The 27,999-nt window shown below is 42.4% G+C and overlaps 1 protein-coding gene across 1 annotated transcript; it reads left to right on the top strand.

The window, feature by feature from the left end:
- myrf (myelin regulatory factor) lies at window positions 1–27,992 on the top strand. Its single transcript, XM_083762689.1, has 27 exons — window positions 1–125; window positions 10,364–10,454; window positions 10,609–10,920; window positions 11,771–11,832; window positions 13,183–13,411; window positions 15,118–15,218; window positions 15,454–15,568; window positions 16,250–16,445; window positions 16,934–17,010; window positions 17,940–18,050; window positions 18,367–18,457; window positions 20,907–21,107; window positions 21,553–21,664; window positions 21,893–22,002; window positions 22,119–22,279; window positions 23,500–23,572; window positions 23,716–23,798; window positions 25,080–25,148; window positions 25,393–25,479; window positions 25,848–25,900; window positions 26,023–26,094; window positions 26,234–26,470; window positions 26,611–26,704; window positions 26,825–26,887; window positions 26,998–27,103; window positions 27,251–27,325; window positions 27,554–27,992. Exons 1-27 carry the CDS (start codon window positions 80–82, stop codon window positions 27,641–27,643), a joined length of 3,117 nt encoding a protein of 1,038 aa, XP_083618815.1. The 5' UTR covers window positions 1–79; the 3' UTR covers window positions 27,644–27,992.
- The last annotated feature ends 7 nt before the right edge of the window (window positions 27,993–27,999 follow it).

The raw sequence follows: 27,999 nt of genomic DNA, 5'->3' as shown, positions 1-27,999 counted from the left end.
TGAAAGTTTCCCCGATCCGAATTGATCTCGTTCGGACAAGGGGAGACGTTCATGGATTTTTTAAGTAGGACCCGCTAGGATGGACGTGGTAGATGAAACTGAAGCGCTACAGAGATTTTTTGAAGGTAAGAAGTCTCATTTAGCTACAATAATATATAACACAAAAACATGTGGAGTATTATATTTATTATAGAATATGCCAATTGGTTTAAAGGCTTCTGCACGCTAATAGCTATGCAAACATTTTTATGATTTTATGACTGGCAGTGGCTACCTGCTGCTCGATTCGGCCTAGCTGGCTCCCTTTCGCTGTGTCTGGCTACTGACAAACGATGAAGTGTTTTTGATTAACTAACTAATTGAAATAGGCTACAATTTTCTGCATATGCTACAGTCAGCTTTTGCCATAGCCTATACGTGTGGCTATCCTTATAAATTGTTGCTGCCTGGAGGTCTATTATGGGCTACCTATCACGACCCAGGACAGGTGGCCTATAGGAAAACAGCATGCAGAGCTTGGGTTAATATAATTGTGGATGGTGATTTTTATGAGGTCCCATGGCTATGGCTTCTATAAAACATTTAAATTTAATGCACCCGGGCCTAAATCTGTCTAAGTTGTCAGAGCAGTTTAAAATCTCTTTTTTTTTTACTCATCCCTACTGTACTGTTTAAAAGTTAAAATACGAGGAGGCAGGGAGGTTGACGAGTGCAGGGAGCAAAAGTGATGGTGATGGCAAGCAGAGGTTGGAGGATGGAGTAATGGGGAATCCTGAGTGAAAAGCATTTGGAGGAGGGAGGCAAGGGGGCAGGGTGTAGGAATGCAAGTCAAGATAAATGGCGTGTTTTGTGAGGGTATATAGCTGAGGCACAATGTACGTAAGAGAAAATAACACTCAGTTTGATGATCTCACATTGCAATGTGTTTAGTAAAGCACATGATGTTGTCATCCAATGATTTCCAAATATGAAGCTTTTGTATATGAATGCATGGAGGTGAATTCTTTAATATTTGTGTCATTCTGACATCTGGCATCTAGGAATGTATTGCTCAAATGGATCACATGTTGCAGCAGGGCTTTGTCGTGAACTCTGATTTAGAGCCTTCACATCTCATTATTTAGTAGGCCTAGGTTCTCTTTTTTGAGAAGATTTATGTCAAGTGTTTGGGTAAAGTCAAGTGCACATGAAAACACATTTGGTGGCTTATGTATAATAAGTTATCTCTAGGAAGACTTAACACTTTATTATACTATACACAGACTGTTGACTTGAATATACACAGCAATCTGTGACTGTCAAAGGTTCCTCGCCACTCTGACAGGAATTTAGAGTGTTTACATTCTTGGTTTGGGAGTGAGGGAGAGATGTTCTTACTATTGGCTTAATTTCAGCCCCTGTGTTTGGAAGTCAACTGGAGTAGAACAGGCGCCTGTAGAGACCACAACATTAATTTACAAATGAAACCTTTTGCTGTTTGGGAGAGCATGTTTTTGGTGAATTGTTGAGCCCAGATTCAATTTCAATTTACAGATTATCCATAACTGTGAAACAGTCCAGCTATTATCTTTCCACCTCGTTGATATCAGCCCATCTACATGTCAGCGATCACCCCTTTGCTTTAGGTAATGAATTAGGCCTCCACGCAGAATGGAGGTTTGAGGAGAAGCCAGTAGCCGCTTCAATCCACCCTTTGAATTTTAATATTACATAATTGGTGCTAGTGGCAAGGTGACTTGGTGGCACACACACACACACACACACACACACACACACACACACACACACACACACACACACACACACACACACACACACACACACACACACACACACACACACAGAGTATTATATATTTACACACCAACCATGGTTAACTGTGGTTTAATAGGATTAGTGAAATATGTATACATTTAACCTAATGCACACTGTGCATTCCTGGCATAACCTCATCAGCCTTTAAAACACAATGATGTGAGACTGGTGTTTTTAGTCTGGTCTTTCTCCACTCTCTCTCTCTCTCTCTCTCTCTCTCTCTCTCTCTCTCTCTCTCTCTCTCTTCTCTGACTCCATTAGAATGACAGTGAGCAGACAGGGTGAGGAGGAGAGATAGTGCAGACCCATGGTGGTGTGTGTGTGTGTGTGTGTGTGTGTGTGTGTGTGTGTGTGTGTGTGTGTGTGTGTGTGTGTGTGTGTGTGTGTGTGTGTGTGTGTGTGTGTGTGTGTGTGTGCGTGTGCGTGCGTGTTGGGGGGGGGGGGGGGGACTGCTGAGAGAAACACAGCAAACCCCTGAAAACTTGACCTTTCCCAATCTGGCACTCTTATATACATGCACACACGCAAGCACGCACATTTGTCAAAACATCCAGATTCAAAGGATATATTTTGTTGTTAAAAGAAACATACTTGTACATACTTAAACATACTCATATACTTATCCCCTATCTGTAGTCATCTAATAGCCAAGTTACAATATTGCTATAATTGTTATTATCGTTTATCGTGATTATTATTCACCTTTTATTTGTCGAGCTGCATATCCAGTACCACTTAAAACCTTTAAAGAATAGCCAGTCTAGGCCCAGGCGGTGGCGTAACCGTCTGGGCACCCGACTGGTAATCCAGTCGCAGTGTGCCGCGGGTTCGACTCCCGAGCTCGACACGGCCTTTGCTGCATGTCTTCCCCCATCTCTCTCCCGTTTCCTGTCAGCCTACTGTCTGTCCCTTCAAAAAGCCAATAAAAAGGCGTAAGCCGCAAAAAATATATATTAAAAAAAAAATGAAAAAAGAATAGCCGGTCTACAAGCTCACAAAGAGCTTGTAGATCTGCTAATCTTTGCTAACATTCCACCCCAGAATATGGATGCTGGGGTTCAAGTGGTAACAAAAGTGGCATTTTAAGAGTTTTAAGCATATTAATGATTTTTATCTTAAGACTTAAGGTAAAGTTAACTCAGACAAAAATGAATTCTATGATTACTCATAGAAATTATTTCCGTCTAGTAGATCAATGTTTACCAAGGATGTAGCTGAATTCTCCAGCTTTGAGTCACACAGTAGGACATTTCATTCATTAATCACGATATCAAAACAATCACAAAGTATAAAGTCTATGAAAGCGGATTGAACATTTTCATTTTATAATTACCTTCGTGAATTTACAACACATGTGTTACTGAATCATCTTCCCAGTTCCCAGTAAGTTCCACTCTAGTAGTAGTACTTCTAATGAGGTCTTTGTTCCATCTTGGAAAACCGGGGTGATGCACATCAGTAGGGCTGTCGAGTAATTTGATTAACAGCTGTAGCAGTGCAGCTTTTTGTTATTGGAAGGTATTGTTTTTGGGCAGTCAGGCTTTACGAAACACCACCGGTTGGTTTTGTGTTTTCATCATCTCACTCCCATCAGCGCTGGCAGACAGCAGAGTCATTCTCGACCAAATAAATAAACACTGTGCTTTAACTGGACTTCAGAGGCAGAACAGGCTCGTTTAAAATATATAAGTTCCTCTCACGTGCTCGCAATACCCTAAAAGTAACTAGTAAACAAATTAAGTCATACTGTTACATTGTCAGTAACACCATTAGGCAAAAATGACTGCAAAAGGTCAACTTAATTAGTTCATTACAAATGAATGAATTGTAGTGTTTTGGGGTGATTTGACTCCCTGCTCCCAGCAGTGACAGCTTTTGCATGGCACAATTACAACATGAACACAGATCAGTTTGCCTCAACCTGCAGACTGTGGACAGAGCTGTGTTACTTTCATTTGTTATAAATTATCTGTTGTTAGGGGGGGTCTTCTTTATTGTTCATTGGTGAATCATTGCTGATTTTGGCATGTAGGTCTACAAGACATGACACTTTCAACATACAGTATCACTATAGACAGGTAGACAGCCTGCACCTCTCCTTTTCCTCTCATTCTCCTCCTCCACATGCCTTCTCCACCTTTTTTCTTCATCTCTCACCAATGTTCACTTGCACTCTCACTCGTTCAGCCTGCCCTTTTTCCTTCTTTGTCCAAACCTCTCTCCATCCATACCCCAGCCACGGCCCTGTCACTCCACTGCCCATAATCTCCTGAGCCAGGTCTGCCGGGGCGGCCAGTGCTGGTGTGCGACAAAGGTTGTGTGTGGTAGCCTGGTACAGCCCTGTCTCATGACTGAAGACATAATCCTCGTTACAAAAGCACTCGCAACCTTTCTCACACACACACACACACACACACACACACACACACACACACACGCACGCAATATACCTTTACGCATATTCATGCACACTCACACGCACACACGCGAGCGCGCACGCACACACACACACACACACACACACACACACACCAACTCGCCCGTAACTTCCAAAGTGCGACTCTCAGGTCTGAGGGAGAAATGCTTTCAGCCAGACTTTAGGGAAACATGTGAAAACATTAGAAAGGAACTGTTCTTCTCATCTTCCGTTACAGGTGCTAACATCTTCAACATAGGACATCAACATGCTTTGGCTACACGCAGGTACTCTGCCCCCCAAACCGACCCCACCCCATCCCACCCTTCACCCCCAACCCCCATCCCGCATCCCCTCGTTGTTCTTGTCCCCTCTGCTGTTTTGTATGTGATTTGTTGGTCTTTATCTAGTCTCTCGACAATTCAAAGGAAAATAGGGCGCTGTTTTTCCTTTGTTTTGTCTGATCCAAGATTGTTCTTTATCCGACAAGTGGATTACATTTAATATTCTGTTACGCGTGTTGTGCTACATTGGTGGTCCTTGCCTTGCTTGTTCAGAGTGACTCTCACTGCTTGACCTGACTTAATTTGGACTTCACTTTAGTTTTTTGTGAACAATGGCTGTGCAGGACAGGCTCTATATATCAGTTCCATCTATCAAAATCCATATTGTTAAGAGCTTCATTGTCAGTAGGAGATAGAGTTGAAGTGGTCATAGATTATTGTTACTGTGGTTGACTTATCATCGAGTGCATTCAAATGTCAATCATATACCACTACTGTATCATGCAAACAAGGGGTGATGAGAAGTATTTTCTTCAATCTGAGATACTGTGCATTTTTCATCTGTCAACATTGTTAATTGTCAATTACTCTTGTCTTTTGTATTATTCATTATTCTTACATTATTCAGTCATCTTCATTCTGTGCGAGGTCAAGATGTGAAAGACAAGTTAGTAGATGAACGATAGGGTTTTTCTTTTTTTCGAGAATGTTGTTTAAGAATACATACAAACATACTGGTAATGATGACGGAAAGGGGACTTCAGAGCAATTTGTACTTTCAATCTTAGGGAACTTGATTTGGTGTCAAATCAAAGAATATGCAAATATTTGTTCCTTGTTGTCTTTGTAATGCTGAGATGACGTATCTGACATACAGTATACACTACAGTACATTTAATGGTACATTTGTGAATAGGTATGTGTGTGTGTATGTATGTATGTGTGTGTGTGTGTGTGTGTGTGTGTGTGTGTGTGTGTGTGTGTGTGTGTGTGCGCGTGCGTGCATGCGTGCGTGCGCTGTGGGAGCATATTTATGTGTTATGTGTATTCATCAAGTGCATTCTGGGTCATACCGTTTGATAATCAAATGGACTTTGCCCCATCACACTAAGTCTCATAGAGTACCACTCTGTGAGTGATTAATTATTAACACCCCTTTTACACACAAACACGCTGACATGCACACGCATGTGCACTCGCACGCACACACACGCACGCACGCACGCACGCACACACACACACACACACAAACACACAATGTCACCCAGAAGCACATTGTTTAAGACGGTTCCATACATCATGTAATGATGACAGTATGTTAATGTCCTAATTTAATTCAAGTTTAATTGTCATTGTGATTATTGTGAATGAGTTGCTTTAATTGATTTCCTGCTCGAAAGCACGCATTAGACTAACGGAAATTAAAGAAAACGAGGCACATTAGATAGGATTATAGGAGTCAATCTATTACAGTAATGGTTATTCACTCACTCACTCCTCTGTTTGTCTTTATCTTAGACTTAGATTATTACATTGTAGACAACTCGGTCATTGAAATGGTGGAATAACACCCACACCCACACACATTCACACGTATACTACACACACACTGCCCTCTCAGCCCCTAATCTCTCAAAAGGCCAGTCTGTATCGAAGTCAGACTGACAATCATCGCACTGTTCCCCTTCGAACACAGCTGGACACAACAGAACATAGAGGACGGGGATATATTAACACATCCCATCCCCCTGTCATCCTAGCGAAACTTTGACTGATTGACAGTATTTAGTGGTGGTTAAAGTTGCTTTAAGTTTCTACCCAGGCTAGGAATTATTCGTATTACTACATGTATGATATGAGTGCTGTGCTGTCATTCAATTATTTTATTGTGAGTGTTCTTTCAACCATTAAAAAAGCTGTTAAGAATATAATATTCCCTGACATTTGCTAAACAAGGCAAAAAAACAAAAAAACAAGATATTCACCTCCCTAAAACTTCTCTGAATTTGCCTGGGCCGGCTGAGCGGTCTAGGCACCTATATAGGCTGGTAATCCAGCCTGAGTATGTCGCAGGTTCGAGTCCCGAGCCCGTCGACCTTTGCTGCATGTCTTCCTCCCCATCTCTCTCCCCCTTTCCTGTCAAACTACTGTAAATATATCAATTAAAGGCAAAAAGCCCAAAGAATATCGTAATAATAAAAAATAAAAAAACTTATCTTAATTAACATAATTACAACACATGTAGTAAGCTATACTGTAGCTTGCCGATCGGCTATTTGCAGAATAACAGAAAACAGAACATATACAAGCCTGAGGGATATCTGCAAACTTTTGTGCAGATATTTATTTTCTTTTGTTACGCACTGCTGACTATTTTCCTCTCCCCATCTATCCCTCTCTCCCCCCTTGGCCTCCATCCATCTCCCCTCCCCACTCTCCGCATCTCTCTATTTTTCGTTATCAGTCCTGCCAACCTAAATTTACTGCCCATTTGGGTGGGGTGCACATCTGGATTTAATTTAAGAGAAGCTATACTTCTCTTTTTCCGCGGCTCTGGCATGCATTAAAAGACGTTAACTGGCTGTTTCTGTCCAAAGCCAGTGACTCTAGACAGCTAGTTGAAGTCTGAAATATAGCTGTATATACACTGAAAACATATTTCATGTAATGATAAAGTGCAATAATACAATTAACATTGTAACATTGTAAACCCCTTGGTTTACTTCTTATTTGATTCGTAATGCTTTTGCTAGCATGTTATCAAAATGGGCTTGGAGACTGTCATACTCATTATGGTCAAACAAGATTGTCTGAAAGAGAGAATGATATTATCAATCATCATTTTGAGGACCCCCTCGAAAACGAGTTGGTGCAACTCAAGGGGCTCAGTGAAAGTTCTAAATAAAATCATACCAGAGACCACAATTCTTCATGTGGTTAATTAATTGATTGATTGGTTGGTTGATTGATTGATTGATTGATTGGTTCATTGATAATTGACATTATTAATCCCCTGGAGGGAGAATTCATTTCATGACAGTACTAACGTGACAATTCAACAATGACAGTAAAGACAGTGTGAACTTTAAACAAAAATGTCCTAAAATAGATAAATAAATATAATAAAGAATAAGGCTTACACATCTACAGATGTTCGTTAACTTTTACAGAAAGAAAAGAGAGGGCAACCACATGCGTGTGGCACTGAATGTACTACTAAGACAATAATACTAAAACAAGGATGGAGACAATATATCCATATAACTTTATGCAAATGGTAGTGATGATAGAGACCACAACATTAGCAACATGGACACTGATGAATGAATGCGTGATATCTTAATTGAGATTTTAAAGCAGAGAGCAAAATTGGAGGGAGACAAAAGAGCAAAAAAATATGCATTTTCCCCCAATGGTAACACTGAAATTCTTGGAATTCCCAACTGACTAGTTGCTTAATCTATTAGAAAGAGAGAGAGAGAGAGAGAGGGAGAGGGAGAGGGAGAGAGAGAGAGAGAGAGAGAGAGAGAGAGAGAGAGAGAGAGAGAGAGAGAGAGAGAGAGAGAGATAGAGAGAGAGAGTGTCAGGGGCTGCCTGCCCACCCACTGTATACCTCATCTTGACCTTCTATCAACCCCCTTCACTCTGTTCCCATCTCTTCTCTCGCTCTTGTGTTTAGAAGCAAACCTTGCCTTTGGGAATTACAACAATTGAATGGAATTGAATGTTTTGAGAACAACCTTGTTTAATCATCAAAGGCAAAGCTGTACCTGTTAAGGTCTATGGTAAATAGGCTATGGTACGTGTTTCTAAAAAAAAAGAAAAAATAAACTACAACAAACAAACTAAAACCTATTAATATATTATGCATAAGAGCGACTTCTACAACAAGCTACTAATTTTGGAGATTACATGGGTCATGTGTTTGGGATTTGGGGAGCTTTGGCTGTGAAGGGGTGAAAATGGCTCTGGGGTGCAGTGAAGAGAGAGAGAAGAGGATTAATGGTTAAATAAATGATGCTACACCAAAAGCAGTGTTAATTTAACTTTATGTGGTTAAATGGTTAAATTACAGGAACTCACAAGATTCACAACACAACATTTTATGACAAAAACAAGACAGAAAAAAAACACAGACAGCTCAGCTCAGACACGTTGTGGAACAAAGGACAAAGTTATACACATATACCCATTACCTACATCGAACCAAAAAATAAAATACAAAAATAATATACATATATGGATTTTATGGACACATTCAGTTTGATGCTTGAAAGTCTAGATGGGTTAACAACTCCCCAGAAAATTAAAGAAAAGAAAATAAGATATGCATATATACTCTTATATAATAGCCTATGTAATGAATGAAATGTTGAATCTTGAAGTAAGGGGGTGGAAAGTGAAGAAGATCAAGCTCTAGCTAGATCATTTCAAATTTGATTGAATAATTCAAATAATAATAATCCAAATCTGAGGCCATGGTTCTCAGCAGGAAACCGGTGGATTGTGCAGTCCAGGTAGGGAATGAGGCATTACCCCAGGTGAAGGAGTTTAAGTATCTCGGGCGGTATTGCAGTTGCTGTACCTCACTGTTGTGACGAAAAGAGAGTTGAGCCAGAAGGCAAAGCTCTCTGTCTACAAGAAGCGAAGACCGTACGGGCGACGCCATGTTGCTCACATGGTGCTCCATGGAAGGAAAGAAACATGCACAGTTGCTTCCTTCCTTGCCTTGGTCTGCAACTGCGCATGTTTCTTGCCTTCCATGGAGCACCATGTGAGCAACATGGCGTCGCCCGTACGGTCTTCGCGTCCCGTCCTCTTTATACAGTCCTTGCTCTCACCTATTGTCATGAAGTGTGGGTCATGACCAAAAGAATAAGGTCGCAAATACTAGTGGCCAAAATGAGTTTTCTCCGACGGGTGGCTGGCATCTCCCTTAGAGATAGGGTGAGAAGTTCAGTCACGCGGGAGAGACTCGGAGTAGAGCCGCTGCTCCTTCGCCTGGAAAGGAGCCAGCTTAGGTGGTTCGGGCATCTGGTTATATGCCTCTCGGGCATCTCCCTAGGGAGGTCCTCGATGCACATCCCACTGGGACAGACCAAGGCGCAGATTACATCGACTCACTGTCCTTGGAACGTCTTGGGATCCCCCAGGAGGAAGTCACTAATGTTGCTCTGGAGAGGGAAGTCTGGAGCTCTCTGGTGGAGCTGTTGCCCCCACGACCCGACTACGGATAAGTGGTTGAAGATGGATGGATGGATGGATGATTGAATAATTGTCATTTTATTTAATAGTACCTTTTATTATACTTTTTAACTTAAAGTAAGTTTCATCACAGTCCTATTTTAAAGTGTGTGTGTATCCGTGTTTTATGCGCACATGTGCCTGGGTGTAGCTTCCAGTGTAACTAATTAGCACCGAAACAGTAGTCCTTGGTGTACCACTGTAAAGTTGATTACTAATGCATACTCGGACTGTTTGTCACAACTCCTATTAATTTCCAAGGGCATTGCTCAGTTCCTTTCTGTAACCTTAATTCTGAAATTCTCAGTCAACAAATCATGGCTCCATTGTCATTATCATACTGAGGCACATATAATAACAGAATGTACTGATACAAAATGAGTATTGAGAGTAGACGAACACATTCAAGTATGGTCAATATAACAAAATGGACATCTTAATCTCAAATAAGACGCTGTAACAGTTACGACATACTGTGTTGGCCCCGGCTTGCTGTTGTTGGAATAGACGTGGATGGTTGGCAATTGGCATATGGTTCCCATTGCTAACTCCCAGCTCTCCACCTCTCCTCCATGTTTCCCCCTGGACCCTTTCTTTATCGCAGGTCATGATATTACCAGTTCTCTGGAGCCAACCAACATCGACACCAGTATCCTGGAGGAGTACATCAGCAAAGAGGACGATAGCACTGACATGTCAGTAGGGACTCCAAACCAACACATCACAGTGCACCAAACCTCCCAATCAGATCATGTCGTTACAAAGGAATTTGTGTCTCTGATAAGGCTAATCCTCTCTCTCTCTCTTTCTCTCTCTCTCTCTCTCTTGAATTTTTCATTTCTTTTACAGCTGCTTCTCAGAGGTCCACAGCGGCCCAGCACCGAATTACTCTTCTCCCCAACCAGGAGTCTCCTCCTCCGGGGGGCTGGTGTGTGGTGTGAGTCCCCCCATCCCACTGCGCCAAGGAGTCCCTCCGTCCGGTCCCCCAAACTGTCAGAACCCTTACCCACCTGGGCCATCCCTAGGACAGCTCCGACACAACTACCCCCCCTGCCTGGGGCAGCAGCAGCAGCAACAACAGCAACAACAGCAACAGCAACAACAGCAACAACAACATCAGGCTCACATCAAGCCTGAGCACAGGGGCCATTACGCTCCAGGGTGAGATGAAAGAAGCAAAAATACTAGGATTATTATAATAAAAATCACACCTGTGTGAAGTGAGGGGCGCTCTTCTAATCATACGTCCTCATGCATGCGTACTCATATCACTTTTGTCTTCAATGTTTGTGTTTACACAATGTTTGTGTAACTAGTGGTATAGGTGGTGGTAGCAAAACAATGTTTATGTTTACACAAACCCCCAAAGCTGGACATAAGTGGGGCCTCAAAAATATACAAAATATACTGTATCTATTTTTTTTATTTAATTGAATTGAGCCACCAGGTGGTCTCACACTGTGAAATTAGAAGTGTTCATTTAACAAACAATATAAAAATCGAATTAGTGCACTTCCATTTAGTTTTTTGGTCGTTTGACCAAGAGGCCAAGATACACAGTATGACCTATAATACTGAGTTGTGAGGCTAACATCAAGTGTTTGAGATTTATCATATAACCCAAGCATGTTCCTTCAAAGCAGCATCATCATATAAAAGCAACTTATTATTTTGTTGACCCAGCATTTATTTTCCATTGTACGAAACCAAACACACACCCTATACTGCAGGTCCATGATGCAAGCCTTTGATTAAACTTCACTGAGACAAATAAAGTCTTTGCTGACTAAGAGGGAAGGTAGACTCATATCAGAAACAGAGTGAAATTACACCATTTAAAAAATACACACACTCACACAATCTTGGTTTGAAGAGCTATACTCTTTTTTTTAAATAGAGAAAAATATCAGTGTGCAGCATGAAACTATTTCAAAGAATTCTATCAATTGAAAGTTTGTTTTCATTTTATAAGGCTATAACAAAAACATCTTCTCATTGTCTCTTTTCTTAGGACACTACCTGAGTCCCCCCCAGACTCCAGTTCAGAGCCCTACTCTCCCCAGCAAGTGAATGGTAAGTAACTGACAGACAGACAGACAGACAGACAGACAGACAGACAGACAGACAGACAGACAGACAAAATGATAGAGGGAGAAAGAAAAGGAGAGAGGGCGGAAGGTAGAAGGAGTGAGAGAAAGAAAGAAAGAAAAACAGAGTGAAAGAAGCCAAGAAACAAAGAAAGAGTGAGAGAACAAGAGAGAGAGAGAGAGAGAGAGAGAGAGGGAGAGGGAGAGGGAGAGAGAGAGAGAGAGAGAGAGAGAGAGAGAGAGAGAGAGAGCACACAACAAACTGAAATGGTTAGTGCAGGTATATATCTTGTAGACTGCAACCCCTTGGCAGACATCAGTCAGAGTCAGAGGAACCCATCTACTGACCATATGGGTTACACAGAGAAGCAGAGATATGGATAGCAAGTGTAACAAATAGTAAAATAAAGGGTTGAGAGGGAGAGACCCAAAAACATGGAGGATCTTCGCACAGGTATGTGTGCCCATGACTTTGTCCATCCTTCCAAGCCTGCTCTCTCTGCTCAAATCAATACCTGTTACTCATCACTACAGGACCTTTGAATAGAACATAGAGACCAAGAGAAATTCAGTTAATGTGTAACAAATTTATAAATTCAAACATTCGGTATAGCACTCACCTGTCATTTATTAATCTTCAATAATACATTCATAATTTCCTTATTCGAAGAGTTACACCTTCCACTTATTTATTAATCTATCATGAACATAATTGCCCTGGAAATGGAATTTCATCAAATAAATTAAGTTCCTTTGAACCATAATAATTGAGGTTTGTTGTTTTTAAATGCATGATAATTGGAATCACAGTGTGCTTGGCTTTGTCTCAACATTCCGACACAAGTCAAACTGTCCTCAAAATCACTGTGTAGTGTACGTCTTGTACTGCTCCCACACACCTGCGTTGGTCTAGCAGACCATTAGTGAAGAAGGTGTGGGATTGTTTTATCTGATCGGCATGACTCCAGGCGGAAACAATAGAAAACACCATTAGCCAAGGGTGGAGGAAACTGGAACATGCTGCTGATTGGTAGGGTTAAAAGAGCTGAAATGTTGTCTTGTTTGTGCGAGTTATATATTTGCAAGCTAAATTAATAGCTAAATACACTGGATGCAGTGAGTAAACACCTGGATGTAACTGGAACCCATGTGAAGCCCCAGACGTGACACTACAGTATACTGATATTTTGGCAGACATGCACTAAACAAAAAGTACACATTGTGTTTAGTGGGAGTGGGAAACAGGAAATAACAGTTCAAGTCATGTGCAGGGCTATGTGAACATAAACAATAACAGCATGAAATGATAAAACATTGAATTGTTGTATTTCTGTAGACCCTCACATGCTCAGGACCATGACACCTGAGAACATGTGTCACATGACTCCGCCGCCGCTCCTTCCGCCACATGGACACTATCCCAGCATGCACCGGGACATGTACCTCAAGCCGGAGCCCATGATATCGCAGTACTCCATCGGCCCGGTGCCCGGCGCCAGCGGAGACATGCAGCAGCAGCAAACACAGATGCTTCATCAGCTGCTGCAACACCCTCAGGGACAGGAGTGAGTGATAAACACACAGCATTAAGGGATAGAGGGATGAAGTAGAGCAGGTGAGACAAATGGCCAGTTTATAGGGCATAGCAATGGTGGCCATAGATCCAGAGTAGACCCCATTCATTTTTTCCCATTTCCAAACATATTTATATAAATTATTTTCAGCCTAGAATTAAGCAGCCGTCCACGGGATTCTGGTGAATTATGACCATGAAACATTTTATTATGTGAAAACATTATTTTGAATATTGAATTATACTAGAGCGGTGCACGTTGGGCACTGGCCTACTTGGAACGAGGCAAGTTGGAAATGCATGCCCCACCCAGTTATTATGACTGTGTCCCTCTCTTTGTCAGGCATGCCCAAATATGGAGTCTATGCAGATGTCAGAATGATGTCAGAACAGGCCAGCTCCAAGGAGAACAATGTCAAAGGAAGAGTTCCATTTAGTATGGGACTACTTTTATTTGTATATTATTAAAGGATTGATGCATTAACAATTTGTAATACATTACAGATGATATAATCACTATTGTCAAATGTCAACAACAGAATGTGGAGGGAGGGGTGCATTTAGCGTAGTTTTTGACTGCTAGTTGTGTTTTGTTTTAGTTTTTTAGTTTTTTCTTGTCTTTCTTTTATGTCATGTGTATTGTGTATTCTTTAATTGAAAAATCATAAAAAAAAGGCCAGCTCCATATTATGGAGAGATAGGGGTGATCAGGTCCAGAGCCCGGGCAGAGGACTTTTTGACCTTATACCAGCCAATGTACCTTAGTTACGTAGAAATGCACTCTGTCGAGGTGCAAACTTGCGCCTTGCACACAAGTAGGCCATGCATGGACTACTTGTGCGCAAGCAGAGCGCGCAAGTACTAAGTACAAGTACTAACTAACTAATGTCTATTACAACTGCTGTTCTAAATCCTTTAGACCCGTTATTGACCTTATACCAACCTTGAAATGTACCCTAGTTACGTCATCATCAACAGCCAATAAAATTGAAACATATCTTAATTACGTCACCATCAACAGCCAATTAGGGACCACGAGGACATCGAGGATATCATATATACATACTGTACATACATACCATGCATAGTGCATACCATACATATGTAGCCGACCACAGACCACAAGTAATAAATAGGCCTACCCTTTGTTTTGTGGTTTTCATTTCAATCAAATGTTTTATGGTCAGGATCCTGGATGGGTTTATTCAATATTTAAAATAATTGTTTATATAAATATTTTTGGAAATGTCTATGGGAAAAATGAATCCAGTCTGGATCATTGGAACCAGAAAATGGCCACCCTGCTGTGCCCTGATTATAGGGGGAGTGATAGAAGTAATGTCTATGGAAAGTCACATACTTTAGTCCTTTTGCATTCAGAGACAAAGACACAAGACGCAATAGAGCGATGAAGTGAAGGACGAGAGAAGAGAGGGAGAAGGATGGGAGGGTCTGGCAGAGGGAAATAATGTGAGACCAGGGAGCAAGGAGGGCCATTTGAGGTCCATAACACACAGTAAATTAACAGTCTGTGCATAATAATACTGTAGACGTCAACCCTTTGAGGACAACCAATGTATTTGCTTTGCTCTAAACTCCAAATGTTTGATGGGGATACAACCACAGCCTCCTATACTGTGAAAGTGAATGTTTGTGCCAACGTTTTGGGCTGCTGACGTTGTGTTTCTCTTTGTGCAGAGGAGTCCCTGGTCACCAGGCCAAGAAGCGGAAGCACTCAGAGTCCCCCAACAGTACGCTCAACTCCCAAATCCTCACAGGTATCATCAAACAAGAACCAGGTAGCTTTCGTTCTTTCTCCTCGTCTTTCCTCACCTGCTCTCCGTCTCACTGTTATCTGCTCTCACCCGCCCTTAACCTCCGGAGAAATACCACCAAATTAACAGTACCCCGCACCTACGCCCTCTCACGGGAACGAGCCACAGACTTGTTTTTGCGAGCGTTCTTCTTTGAAGTGACTGGCAGGCCTGACATTATCCTCCACCTTCTACACTAATTTCTTGGATGCCGTTTCAGGTTTAATGCAGGACGCAGACAACAGCTACTTGGACCCAAACTACCAGTGTATTAAGTGGCAGCCCCACCAGCAGAACAAGTGGACGCCATTGTATGACGTCAACTGCAAAGAACTGTGGGTGAAAATTCATTTCAGCATGTCTATAGATCTCAATCTATCTATGATTATAGTCTTGACAGTAACCTATAGCTCAGAGAGGTGAAAGCCCTCAACACAGAGGTAATAGCAAGAGTGCTAAAAGAGGGGTAAACGGATAATTCAGCGAACTACAGAGGGAGGGAGGGAGTGGAAAGGGAATGGAGGAATTGTAGATGTCTACAAATTCCTCCGAGGTGAGCTGTGCGGGGGAGGGTTTCGGTTTGGAAAGAGAACGTGGGGAGTAGAAGAGGGAGAGGGTTGGTGGGGCGACTGGGCGAGTGTGTGTATGGAGAAAATAGCGAACGCCTCTTTGTTCGATGCCAAAGAGAATTAGAAGAAGAGGGGGTAGACCTGCACTCATAGAAGCTACCCAATGGTTTATTGCCATCACCACCTGGCTGGTCACCACGGTTTGAAGCATGCCATGCCCACTTACGGGTTCACAGGGTTTTGTTGCACTTAAATCCATCAGCCTTGGGGTCTTCAGAAGGTCCTAGTACTGGTGTTGTTAAGTCAAACACTCCCCCTGGTGTTAGGCATTGAAACTACATTAGCCTAATATTCTTTCCACAGTGTGCTTCAGTTACATACATTTTCCAATAATGGAGCATTCAAACTTTTCCCACTCATCATTATGTCCGTCTTGACGATCCTCAGGCCAATGCCCACCTACCGCGTGGACGCCGATAAGGGCTTCAACTTCTCCTTGTCCGACGACGCCTTTGTCTGCCAAAAGAAGAACCACTTCCAGGTCACAGTGTACATCGGCATGCTGGGAGATCCCAAGTACATCAAGACCAGCGAAGGTCTGCAGCCCATTGACTGCTTCTATCTGAAGCTAAATGGAGTCAAGGTAAGGCAAAAAGGAAGCAGTATTAGGGACATGACACTCGGTCTGAATTTTCATTTCGTTTCACTTCATTATTCATTATTATTCTGAATCGCCAGAACCCTCAAAATTACTTTATTTCTATCAATTACCCACTAACTCACCCTGCAAAGTCTTGAATTCACAAAAATATCTTTGTTTTTGTCGCATTCCTGATCCAATATTCCAATATTTGATGAATTGAAGTGAAAAGGAGGCCATAACCTGAACAGTAGTAGTCCTCTTATTACACAGAGAGTTCATACAGTTTTTTTTATTATATAGTTTTGCCATGGCCTACTATTTATTTCAATTTATCAAATATTGAAATATTGGATTAGGATTGGAATGCGACAAAAACTAAACATTCTCCAATGAATTCAAGGGTATGGCGTGAGTAATTGATTGAAAATCAATTAATCGGATTAATCTCAGCCATCCTAAAAGTGATTGTGGTCTATCTCGTCTTCCAGTTGGAGGCCATGAACCAGTCCATCAATGTGGAACAATCCCAGTCAGACCGCAGCAAGAGACCTTTCAAGCCAGTAATGTAAGTCTGGATTATTTCACTGAATAGAAGCAGATACATTTTAGTAGCTCCTTGGGTTTCCGAGGCTAGTGGCTCCTATGCCACTAAAATGTGGAAAACCCTATCAACAGCCGTTAAGAAATGTGAATCCCTAGCCTCCTTCAAAACCACTCTCAAAGAGAACTTACAGGCACTGCAATTTGAAACTGGCTTTTGTCCCCTCACGTCTCATATTTGCCATGGACAATGAAAGGAGAAATTAGGTCATACTGTATGTGCCTGAAATATGATGTAAATTTGTGGCAACACAAACATTAAATATAATAATAATAATAAAACTTTATTTGTATAGCACCTTTCATGACATGAAATGCAGCTCAAAGTGCTTTACAGAGCAATGGAGAAAAAAAGAAAAGAAAAGCAAGGCTTCAAATGCCATGAAGGGAAAATGTACGTCATATGTAGACGAACAAATCGGCTAACCAATCAAATAAATTCAGTTGTTCATGAGATGATGTATGATGATGTATAATGAGCGCCCCTCACTTCACAGGGGTGTGATTCTTTTTCTATACTGTTCACGTATTCCCTTTTTTTATAACTTTTTATTTATTTTTTGCCTAGATGTGTATATTTGTATGTCTTTAAATGTCTTGATGAAACAATGTCTTGTAAACAAGTCTTAGTGTTTTTTCTGTTTTTATCCTGTTTTTAGTAGTTCAATCAATCAATAAATCAATCAATCAATACCACTGAATATTGAGTACACAGTTTTATAGAGTATGCCATGTTTTGTGATTATTATTGTATGCTTTTTTGATGACAATGATAAGAGTATTATTCAACCTCAGGATGTAGCAGTTATGTGTTCAGAGAACATTAATGTGTTAAGCGAACAGGACTACCCTCCATAAGGCAACTTGATGGTGGATCAGTTTTGTGTCTCCCAGGGTAACCGTGCCTCCAGAACAAGTTACTAAGGTGACGGTGGGACGACTCCATTTCAGCGAGACCACAGCGAACAACATGAGGAAGAAGGGGAAGCCAAACCCTGACCAGAGGTGAAACACCACTGGCATCCCAGTCATTTATGCATTTTAAACATAAAACAGGCTCACCTTGAGAGAGAGAGAGAGAGAGAGAGAGAGAGCATGAGAGCATGAGAGTGAAAACCAACTACTGCAAATACTGTACATGTCATTGCTTTGATTAAAAAATATAAGGTTTTCGAAGTTGGATGGTTTCTTCCCGACAGCAGAGTAATAATAATATAGTAATAATAATTACTGTGTGCCGTTCCATCCAAGGCTCCGGTACAGTTAGTTGAATGTCTGTGTGCTACTGTGCTCATCATGGCTCTCTCTCGGTGGTCCCTAGGTACTTCATGCTGGTGGTGGCGCTGCAGGCTCAGTCCCACAGTCAGAGCTACACATTGGCCGCTCAGGTGTCCGAGAGGATCATCGTCAGGGTAACATCTGTCAGTCTGTGTCTGTCGGACCGTCCTCCTCCAACCATATCCCTTGTGAATGTGTCGTCATCGGTCACTGTACAGCTGAGAAGCTCACAGTTTTTTTTGTTTTTTTTTTTCATTTCCTCCTCCATATCATTGTTGTAATCCAGTGGTTCTCAACCAGTGGTCCGGGGACCACTGGGGGGGTCCTTGAGGGGGTTCCAGGTGGTCCCCAGCTAAATGATGGAGAGTTGGTAACCAAATGGACCCTTGTAGATCTTTAACTCTTAAGCATAAAATGAAACCAAATGGACCCTTGTAGATCTTTAACTCTTAAGCATGAAATGAAACCAAATGGACCCTTGTAGATCTTTAACTCTTAAGCATGAAATGAAACCAAATGGACCCTTGAGGTTAAACATCTGCATTACTTAATTTAGAAGGTTACCCAGTTAGAGAATGTAGAAGAATTGTTATTTTGATCAATGTTTTCCTGTTGTCTCTCATCTACACTGTAGATTCTACAGTATGGTACCACATCAATACAACTTTGGACAAAATCTTATCCAAGGACAACAAGTCTAGGGTCTGAGAGGCTAAATGTCATCAAATCGTGGCTCAAATGCGGAATAAATAATGGTCCTTGATATGAAAAGGGTTGAAAACCACTGTTGTAATCCCATTCCGTTGGCATTCCATTCCATTTTCTTTTCCAGATTTTTTGGATTTGGTGACTGTGATCCTTCAGCATAACATACTTTTAATGGACTGTTAATACCAAATCATATATTTATACTGTCTGTGAGTAAAAATAGGTCACAAGAACTCTACTTCTTTGTTCACAGCCTGTGAACACTGAAGTAGAGCCCAGCGGTGCTTGTTGCTATGGATACCATAACCAACTCAAACGTGTCACCAAGGACCCCACAGATTGATTACTTCCTTTTCTGTGTTTGACAGTGTTACAGTGCACCGCACACGATATGTTTTCTCTCTTTACACGTCCGTGCCTTCTCAAGTTCTTCTGAACTTGAGAAAGTCCCAGACGGGCGAAACGTTGTTTGGTTAAAATAAAGAAATGATGGGGAGCAAACATATATCCCTTTTTTCTTCATTTGATCATTTTTGGATCCAGCACCGTATCTAAAAACTGTGGGGATGTGCATATCTTTTTCCTTTTTTGCAGTGGCAGTGTTGCTAATTATGAATGGAAATGTCCAGTAGGCGGGGCACGGTGGCACAGTTGGTAGTGCTGTCGCCTCACAGCTAGAAGGTCCTGGGTTCGATTCCCGCTCGGGGCGCTGTGGGTGCTGGCGGCGTGTTTCCTCCTCCGCGTCATCAGTGCCCATACCCGAAGGCGGGGTTGGCGAAAGGGCCTTTCTGTGTGGAGTTTGCATGTTCTCCCCGTGTCCCCTAGGGTAGATACCCTCACAAAAACATGCAGTAATCCTGGTCTCTAAACTGCCTCCCCCTGGCCAGCCGGGGCGCCTGATGGAGGGGAAAGGAACTGGTTGGAATAACGTGTTCCTTCCACGCGCTACGTCCAACCAGGGAAACTCCCCCCTGTCAGGTGTAAAGGAGCAACTTGGACACTCAAGCATGAAGGAAGCATGAGTTAAGTCCGTTGCTCTCCCCAGGTTGGTGGAGGGTGTGTAGAGCCCAGGATCACATTAGATGATTGACACAGGGGTGAAAAATGGGTTACAAAATCGTGGGATAAAAAATATTAAAGAAAAAAAAGGAAATGTCCAGTAGGCAATTTTATGGTGTATTGCCCAATTATCCAGTTCATTGCATAATACAAAAGCTTTACAAATTATGCGTAGCCTGCAGAGTTAGTTCATGCAGACATACTCGAGGGGGTTCATGCCATGCTCAAGGCGCATACTATACTCAAGGGGTTAACATGCTGCATTACTATGTAGGTGTATAAGTGTGTGCAAGTCGCACACGTCATTCGCTGATGTGGCAGTCAGCTGACCATTGGGCGGGCTACTTAAGCTCACCAGTCTGCATGCTCTTTCTGCCTTCCTCTGCATATGGTTCCTGGTTATATGTGATGTTTTTCCCCAGCACCACCGGTGGGCTCTGTTATTCATGTTCCCCATGGGGGTTTATTGTATATCTATCTCCCTGCTCTTAATGTTTTACGATGGTGTTTAATCGCGCCGAGCAGGGAGAAAATGCAGCAGAGCCGAACGCCAAGTATAATATCGTATGCACACTTGTATTCTCATTCTATAATAAATATTGGTTAAATCTATTCGTGAGTTGTCTGACTGAAATGGATTTCATGAAAACTGCACAATCTCCTCTGAGTAGGTACACTCTACTGTACCTGTGTACAGTAGAGTGTGGAAAACCATTATAAAGCCACTGCCAATCCTACAGTAGAAATATTATGAGAGACTGGAGCTTGTATCTGAACACGTTTGTGCGTCTGTCTTCCATGTCTGTTCCGTCCCAGGCGTCGAACCCAGGTCAATTTGAGAGTGATAGTGAGGTGCTGTGGCAGCGTGGCCAGCTCCCAGACTCTGTGTACCACCACGGCCGCGTGGGGATCAACACGGACCGCCCGGACGAGGCCATGGTCATCCACGGCAACCTCAAGGTCATGGGGTCACTGGTGCACCCCTCTGACCTCAGGACCAAGGAAAATATCCAAGAGGTTAGTACTAAACTGCGGTTTGTTTGTGTGTGTGTGTGTGTGTGTGTGTGTGTGTGTGTGTGTGTGTGTGTGTGTGTGTGTGTGTGTGTGTGTGTGTGTGTGTGTGTGTGTGTGTGTGTGTGTGTGTGTGTGTGTGTGTGTGTGTGTGTGTGTGTGTGTGTGTGTGTGTGTGTGTGCGTGCGTGCGTGCGTGCGTGCGTGCGTGCGTGTGCGTGCGTGTGTGCGTTCGATTTTGAAACAATATCATAGAGGTTTGGTCTGCATGTGCATGCTTGTTCCCGCATGAGTCATGGCTGTGTATGCCCATCCGAAGTGCTCAGTGCTGGGAACAGTGCTGGGCAGGTGTGATTGCGTGTTTTGTGCGTCCATTGTCCTTGATCCATACATTCTCATGACCACATCCCTGCACACGCATGCCTGTCTTTGTCATTCTGTCCCGTGTGCAGGTGGACACCACAGACAATTTGAAACGGATCTCTCAGATGAGGCTGGTGCATTATCATTTCAAGCCTGAGTTTGCGGCCTCCGTGGGCATAGACAGAGACACTTCAGAGACCGGTAACACCTATAGTCCCAGTTCATACATAACCTCTTTTCCACCCTCCACCCTAGAGTAGCTGTTCATTTGTGGCTTTTTTGTTTACAAAACTGTGCGTATCGCCACAGTCATAATATTTGATCTCGCTGGACTTGTATGCACACTTTAATATGTTGTGTGTAGGTGTTTATTTATGCCCTCAGTGCTGGCTTTCACCTTGGCTCTTATCGTCTCCCCCACCTGTGCAGGAGTCATAGCCCAGGAGGTGCAGCAGATCCTACCTGAAGCGGTGAAGGAGGGAGGGGATGTGATATTTGCCAACGGTGAGATGATACCCAAACTGCTGGTGGTCAATAAGGTATCACTCTCTGTCTCCTCTCTTACACACACATGCGGCACAGACACACACACACTGCTACTGTCACACAGGTGCTCGTTCACTGACACACGGCGCTAATCGAATCCCTCCTTAAGGACCGGATCTTCATGGAGAACGTGGGTGCAGTCAAGGAGCTGTGCAAGCTGACGGACAACCTGGAGACCCGTATAGACGAGCTGGAGCGCTGGAGCCGGAAGCTGGCCAAGCTCCGGCGTCTGGACAGCATGAAGAGCACCGTGAGTGGGGGAACTGTCAGGTGAGTGGAGGGGCTACAGTTACTGGGCCCTTATACTAGTAACTAGAATTACTGTCAAAATACCACAAATGTCGTCTTAAAATATATTTTGCACATGAGAGAAGTTATTGTCTCCACCAGTACGAAGGCTTGGGGACAGGTGATGTTTTGCACTCCGTCCGTCCGTGTGTGTGTCCGTGTGTCCGTCCGTCTGTGGACAGCTAATCCCCGGCAGCGTTGGCTTGATCTTAGCCATACTCTGCACACACACTCCCTGAATACCACAGCTGAACCTCTGCCCCAAGGTTTTCACATTGGCCTCTTATAGCGCCACCAGGAGGCCGCTTTGTGCAAAACACTTTTTTGGACAGTACACCTACAGATTTTGTTCAAACATCACGCAAATTGGTACACAGTCTCTCTAGAGCCATTCAATGAAACAGGTCTTTCAGATTTTTCAGACTTCATCCTGATTGGCTAAGATTGGCTTCCAAAGTTCGCAGGAGTGCTCAGTTTCAAAGAAAATGGCACTTGAACATTTTCAAGTGGCATTTCAACTATAACTGGCCGATTAGTGTTTTTACCTCTAACTGCACGGATCTGTGTAAAACTTAAATGCACACTCCCTAGGCCTAGAGGCCAAGGAAAAACCACCGCCTGGAAGTTTTCACATCTGTTCTGATTTTATCCAAATTTCACGCACATCGGTACACATACTCTCCATAGTCATGTGATTGTTTGATTTCTCATAATCCATCCTGATTGGTTACGATTGGCTTCTAAACTTTTCAGGAGTAGCCCGCTTTGTACCCGTTTTGTACAAATCGCCACAACTACTCAACGCAGAGTCCGATTGTGGTGAAACTGTGCATGCATATTCCTACTAGGCCGAGGAAGAAATTCCACCTGACAGTTTTCAAATCAGCCTCATGGTGGCGCTACAACAGGCCACGTCACACACACACACACACACACACACAAACACAAAAAGTATTACTCCTAAACATTTTGCCAAACATCACACACACTCCTATCCTCCTGGTGGAGACCTGTGCCCAGAAGGGCACTTTTTCTAGTTACAGTATATTTGAGTTACCAAAATACTGTCTGTCTGCGTATTGTATTTGTGAAGAGAAAAGTTGTCTACACACATATACACATTTATACAGAATATATATTTTTACATTTATTTGATTTTATTTATTTATTTGAAAAGATGTTTATCACTCTTATCCTTCTAGCCAATCATCAAGTTACTTTAGCAGGACAGGAAGTGGCCCACTCAAGAAGAAGAGTGTCAGACCTGGGAGCAAGGTATGGTTACATCGTGACATATTTAAAGATTGTGTTAACTGTTGCTGATTTCACAGCAACAGCGATGAGTGAATGTCAGCAGTGCGGACATAAGTGTCTGTCTCCTTTAATGTCATCTTTGTGTTTTTGTATTTTATTTTCAGAACTCACTTCCTGATCAAGGCTGTATCAGCCAGAGATTCATGCAGGGGACCATCCTGGCACTTGTCATTGTCATGGCCTTTAGGTTAGAATATCTACAATATGTATACAATATCTACAATCTGTTTCACAACTACTTCTTTATTGAGCCCCATACCTCGTGCACACATTTCTCACCTACATATTGTGATTATCATAAATGAGATTCCATTGTTATAATTCATAGTGGGTTCAGGGTGTGTGGCGCAGTCACAGTCACAGCTAGAAGGTCCCGGGTTGGATTCCCGCCAGGGAAGCAGTGGGCGCTGGGGGCGTGTTCTCTGATCTGTGTCATCAGCGCCCATAGGGGTTGGCAAACAGGCCTTTCTGTGGGGAGTTTGCATGTTCTCCCCCGTGTAGGTACCCTCACAAAAACATGCAGTAATCCTGATCTCTATTGTTGAGTGGTTGGAATAACGTGGTCCTACTGGGGAAACTCCCATCTGTCAGGTGATAAGAAGCGGCCTGCTCACTCCTCATGCATTGAAGGAAGCATGAGCTCAGTTTGGGGCTCTCCCCAGGTTAGCGCCTAGGATTACAGCTTAGGCATTTGACACCGGGTAAAAAATGGGTTCGAAAATTGTGGGATAATTTATAGTGGATTCATTGTCACTGTCATTGTCATTTGATGAAATCAAGAAAATGCCAGCACTCATCGTACGTCCTTTTCATATGACGCTGACGAAGGCCAAACAGGCCGAAACACGTTCGTTATCAACTCTCGTCAGAGGTAAATAAATTCATGTGAAAAGGACATACAATGAGTGCTGGCATTTTCTTGATTTAATCCTGTATATCCGAGTCTTGCACCGTAAGGATTTTGTTCTAAACTGGAGCGCTGTGGGTTGTCTGCTAAGGCAGTACTTTTTTACTGTCATTGTCATTGTCATCAGTCAAATTTCCTCATACATAATTGTGTTCGGTAACTTCCAATGATGCATCTAAATATAGTCTGTTTGAGAACGAGCTTGACAAGGCCTCCCTGTGATTTGAGTCGCTGCCCATGTCAATTGGGCAACCTTTTTGCAAAATAAACTAATGTTTTCTTTGTTGTTTACGCATTTGATTGGCCTTGGGCTCAGTATTGTATTATAATTTTCAGGCTTGTTAAGAAGTCTGTATCTATTGGTCCAATCTGGTGTTCTGTCTACTAGTCAGCGTTTAGGAAGACCCCCTCTAACCATCGCAGATGTACTATAGTTATATTGTTTTTTACATACTCAACCATACAGATGTTTTATTCATTCAAATAAGAGATGGATTGTAGCTTTAATTTGTGTCACACAGTTCAGTGTTTTGTGTTAAGATCTCTGTTTGTTGCCCTCAGCGTCATCTCCATGTCCATCCTATATGTACTGACCCTACACCATCGAGGAGACGTCACAGAGAAGGCTGAGTATGTCAGCCCCCTCACTCACGCTTTATGTACCCACTTTATACACAGTCAAATCCTCCATGTTCATTTAACTCAGAGTGTACAAATGTAACCAAAGGGGCCATTCCGGGTCAATTGTTCTCAGTAACAGATGGTTAAATTAACACAGAGGATTTTACTGTAGTATACTACAACAAATCAACTCTTCACTTCTTTCATTTTTTACTATATTCCCCTTCATGTCTTTCATTTCTTGTGAAATCAGCAGCTATGTCTCCTCCTGTGTTCTCCACATTTCTTGGATGCCTATCTTCACTGCCACTGTCACTCTCTGTCCACCTATCTGCCCATGGTACTGTATTGCTTCCTGTAACTTTATTTCCTGTATATGTCTTCCTTCTGTCATTCTACCAATATCTTATCTTTTGATTGCCTTGGTTGGATGTTTCTTTTGCCTTTGCCTGAGAGGAGGTCTTAATAGGTTGTACCTTGTTTAGAGCATCTTAATACAATATGTATTGACACATATTAACCAAAATAATTGGTTAACCATTGAAGACAAAGCCATAGTTCCTTATTTGCCTGACACATCTGTAGAATTTGGAGCGGGGAGCATTATTCATCTACATACAATGTTTTCTAATCAATGTCACCTTTAATTGTATTGCTTGGCAATGAATTATTGCTGTACCCTATTTACCTCCACTATGAATGGCACAGGTCCAAAGCTGCGTTGTCCAGTTCTGCTCACCAGTCTACCACATCTACACCAGGTGAGCAGAGATAATTTTACTGTTCCTCACAGTTATCGAAGGTCATCAGGCTATACACACTACCACACAGTGTGTTATGTTCTCTCATTCTCATTTGCTCTTTGTTTGTCTGAACCCTGCAGCTTGCTGTTCAACAGCCCCAAACAACCAAACTGCTACGCCTATGTCACCCATTAACAACCAATCCACAGCTGGTGAGTATACAGTAAATGCCGCCTAATGGCCATATATCAAAAAAAGAACTGCTTTGTACAATAAAGTATAAATCGACCTTGTGTTTTCTATGTGTTGAAAGATTGATTTGTCAACTTTACTTTCTACTACACCTTTTAGATGTAGGCAGCCTGGGGCCCACACCAGGCACGATCAATAAGAAGGCCAAGTCAAGACCTATGGACAAAGACGGCCGCAACCGGAACCGCCTGAGTCACACCTCTGCACCCCTGTACTTTGCGAAGTCCAAGAGACCTCATCCTACAGACATGGAAGGAATGGGAGGTACCAACCGTCTGCCCGGGGGGCAGCAGCAACCACCATCACCACGCAGACAGCGAAGCGTACACACAGAGGGTAAGCGGAAAGAAATGGACCTACACTCTCAGAGTTAAATTAACACTGCTCTTGCTGTGTATTCTCTATGTATGTAAAAACACAGCCATTTGTTTGCCAATAGTAAACATTTACAACTGAATTATTCTTTGCTGTCACAGCAGAAGCATTAGCTCCCTCTCTGGTTGGTCTACACATCCTGGAACCAGACCAACAGATTACTGCACAAATCTGTCCAACCCCTGAGAGATGCAGGTGTGTTTGTGATTCATTTATCCGAACTCTGGTCTCGAGTTGACATAGTGTTGGAGCTAATGGGATTATTGGTTTGAGTGTTTGTTTTCTTAAATTGATGTTCTCTTCTTTTGAATCTAGCTACACAGTATCTCTTCACGGGAATAAGAACTCCTCCATCTCACAAATCACTTTGCACATGACGTGAGTGTAGAAGCAAACCATGAGTTCAACAAGTTCATTTTTGACTCCCCACATTATGTAGACTAGCATTATTAACACAAATAATGTATTTGTGTGGATGTGTACTGCAGGTCCAGTAACAGCGTGTGGGTACGACAATGTGGAGCCACCAAGGGCCGATTGTGTCCAGACCGCAAAGAGACAGAGCTCTACAGTGGACAGAGGACATCTACCAAGGTAAACACAGCTAAACATAGGTCCCAGTATATCATCAAAACAAATATTAAGACTATTATTATTATTATTATTATTATTATTATTATTATTATTATTATTATTATTATTATTATTATTAACTACTCACTTTTTCTTATTGTCTCTTAGGGGACTCACCACCTGTGGTCAGTGCCAGTGCTGTCTTTCCAAGATGTCACCTATCACTTCCGTGTCTCTCTCAATGTGAGTAAACCTGGTCACCAAAACAGAAGTGCAGTAGCATTTAAGTATTCCCAATAGGCATTAATATACAGTTTTGTACAGTTTGGGCTTGGCGCTGTCCATTCACTCTGTCCTTCCAGTCAGATGTTTGGGTTTGCTGTTCATTGGGAATTTTGGAAGAGTAAAGATTCATGTGCCGAAAGACCAACATTCCCTGAATGTCCTTCTCCATGATCTTTCCTTTGACAGAGTGAAGTTAGTTGTTCTCCGAAGAAAGAGAATGAGAAGACCGCATCGTACTCTGACCACCATTTTCTCATTCAAAGCAGCTGCATGTAAGAATGAGCCTGGTCTTGACCCAGTGCTTTTCAAAAACAGCCTCTTTTCTTCTTCATGGTCCAATTTGTATGCTTTTGTGATGGAATAGTGTTTCTCACACTCTTGAACTTGATTTTTTTTAAGAGAGACTTATACAAACTATCCACCACATGTTCTTCTCTATGCACTTCCATATGTATATGAATTAAGACCTCTTTCTGCTGCGGAGACCACTGGGCTTTGAAAACGCTGTCTGTAAGTCCTATTCATTTTGTATTATAGTTTATTCACTGAATATGGACGCAAGTTGAAAGTCATTGACAACTGTAGTGTCTCACCATTAATTACTTTTGCCAAAAGTAACGTCTGTAGCTTTA

Source organism: Protomyctophum parallelum, assembly GCF_964188405.1.
Source record: "Protomyctophum parallelum genome assembly, chromosome: 4".
NCBI lineage: Eukaryota > Metazoa > Chordata > Actinopteri > Myctophiformes > Myctophidae > Protomyctophum > Protomyctophum parallelum.
The sequence above is the reverse complement of the archived record's forward strand: the minus strand, read 5'-3'. Positions and strand labels throughout refer to the sequence as shown.

What these genes read in the sequence shown, in the direction of transcription:
- myrf (XM_083762689.1), top strand. Translation starts at nt 80, where the DNA reads ATGGACGTGGTAGATGAAACTGAAGCGCTACAGAGATTTTTTGAAG. An exon ending in AACTGCTGGTGGTCAATAAG is followed by an intron (nt 22,003 to 22,118) that starts GTATCACTCTCT and finishes TCCCTCCTTAAG; the next exon opens with GACCGGATCTTCATGGAGAA. An exon ending in GACAGAGGACATCTACCAAG is followed by an intron (nt 27,104 to 27,250) that starts GTAAACACAGCT and finishes ATTGTCTCTTAG; the next exon opens with GGGACTCACCACCTGTGGTC.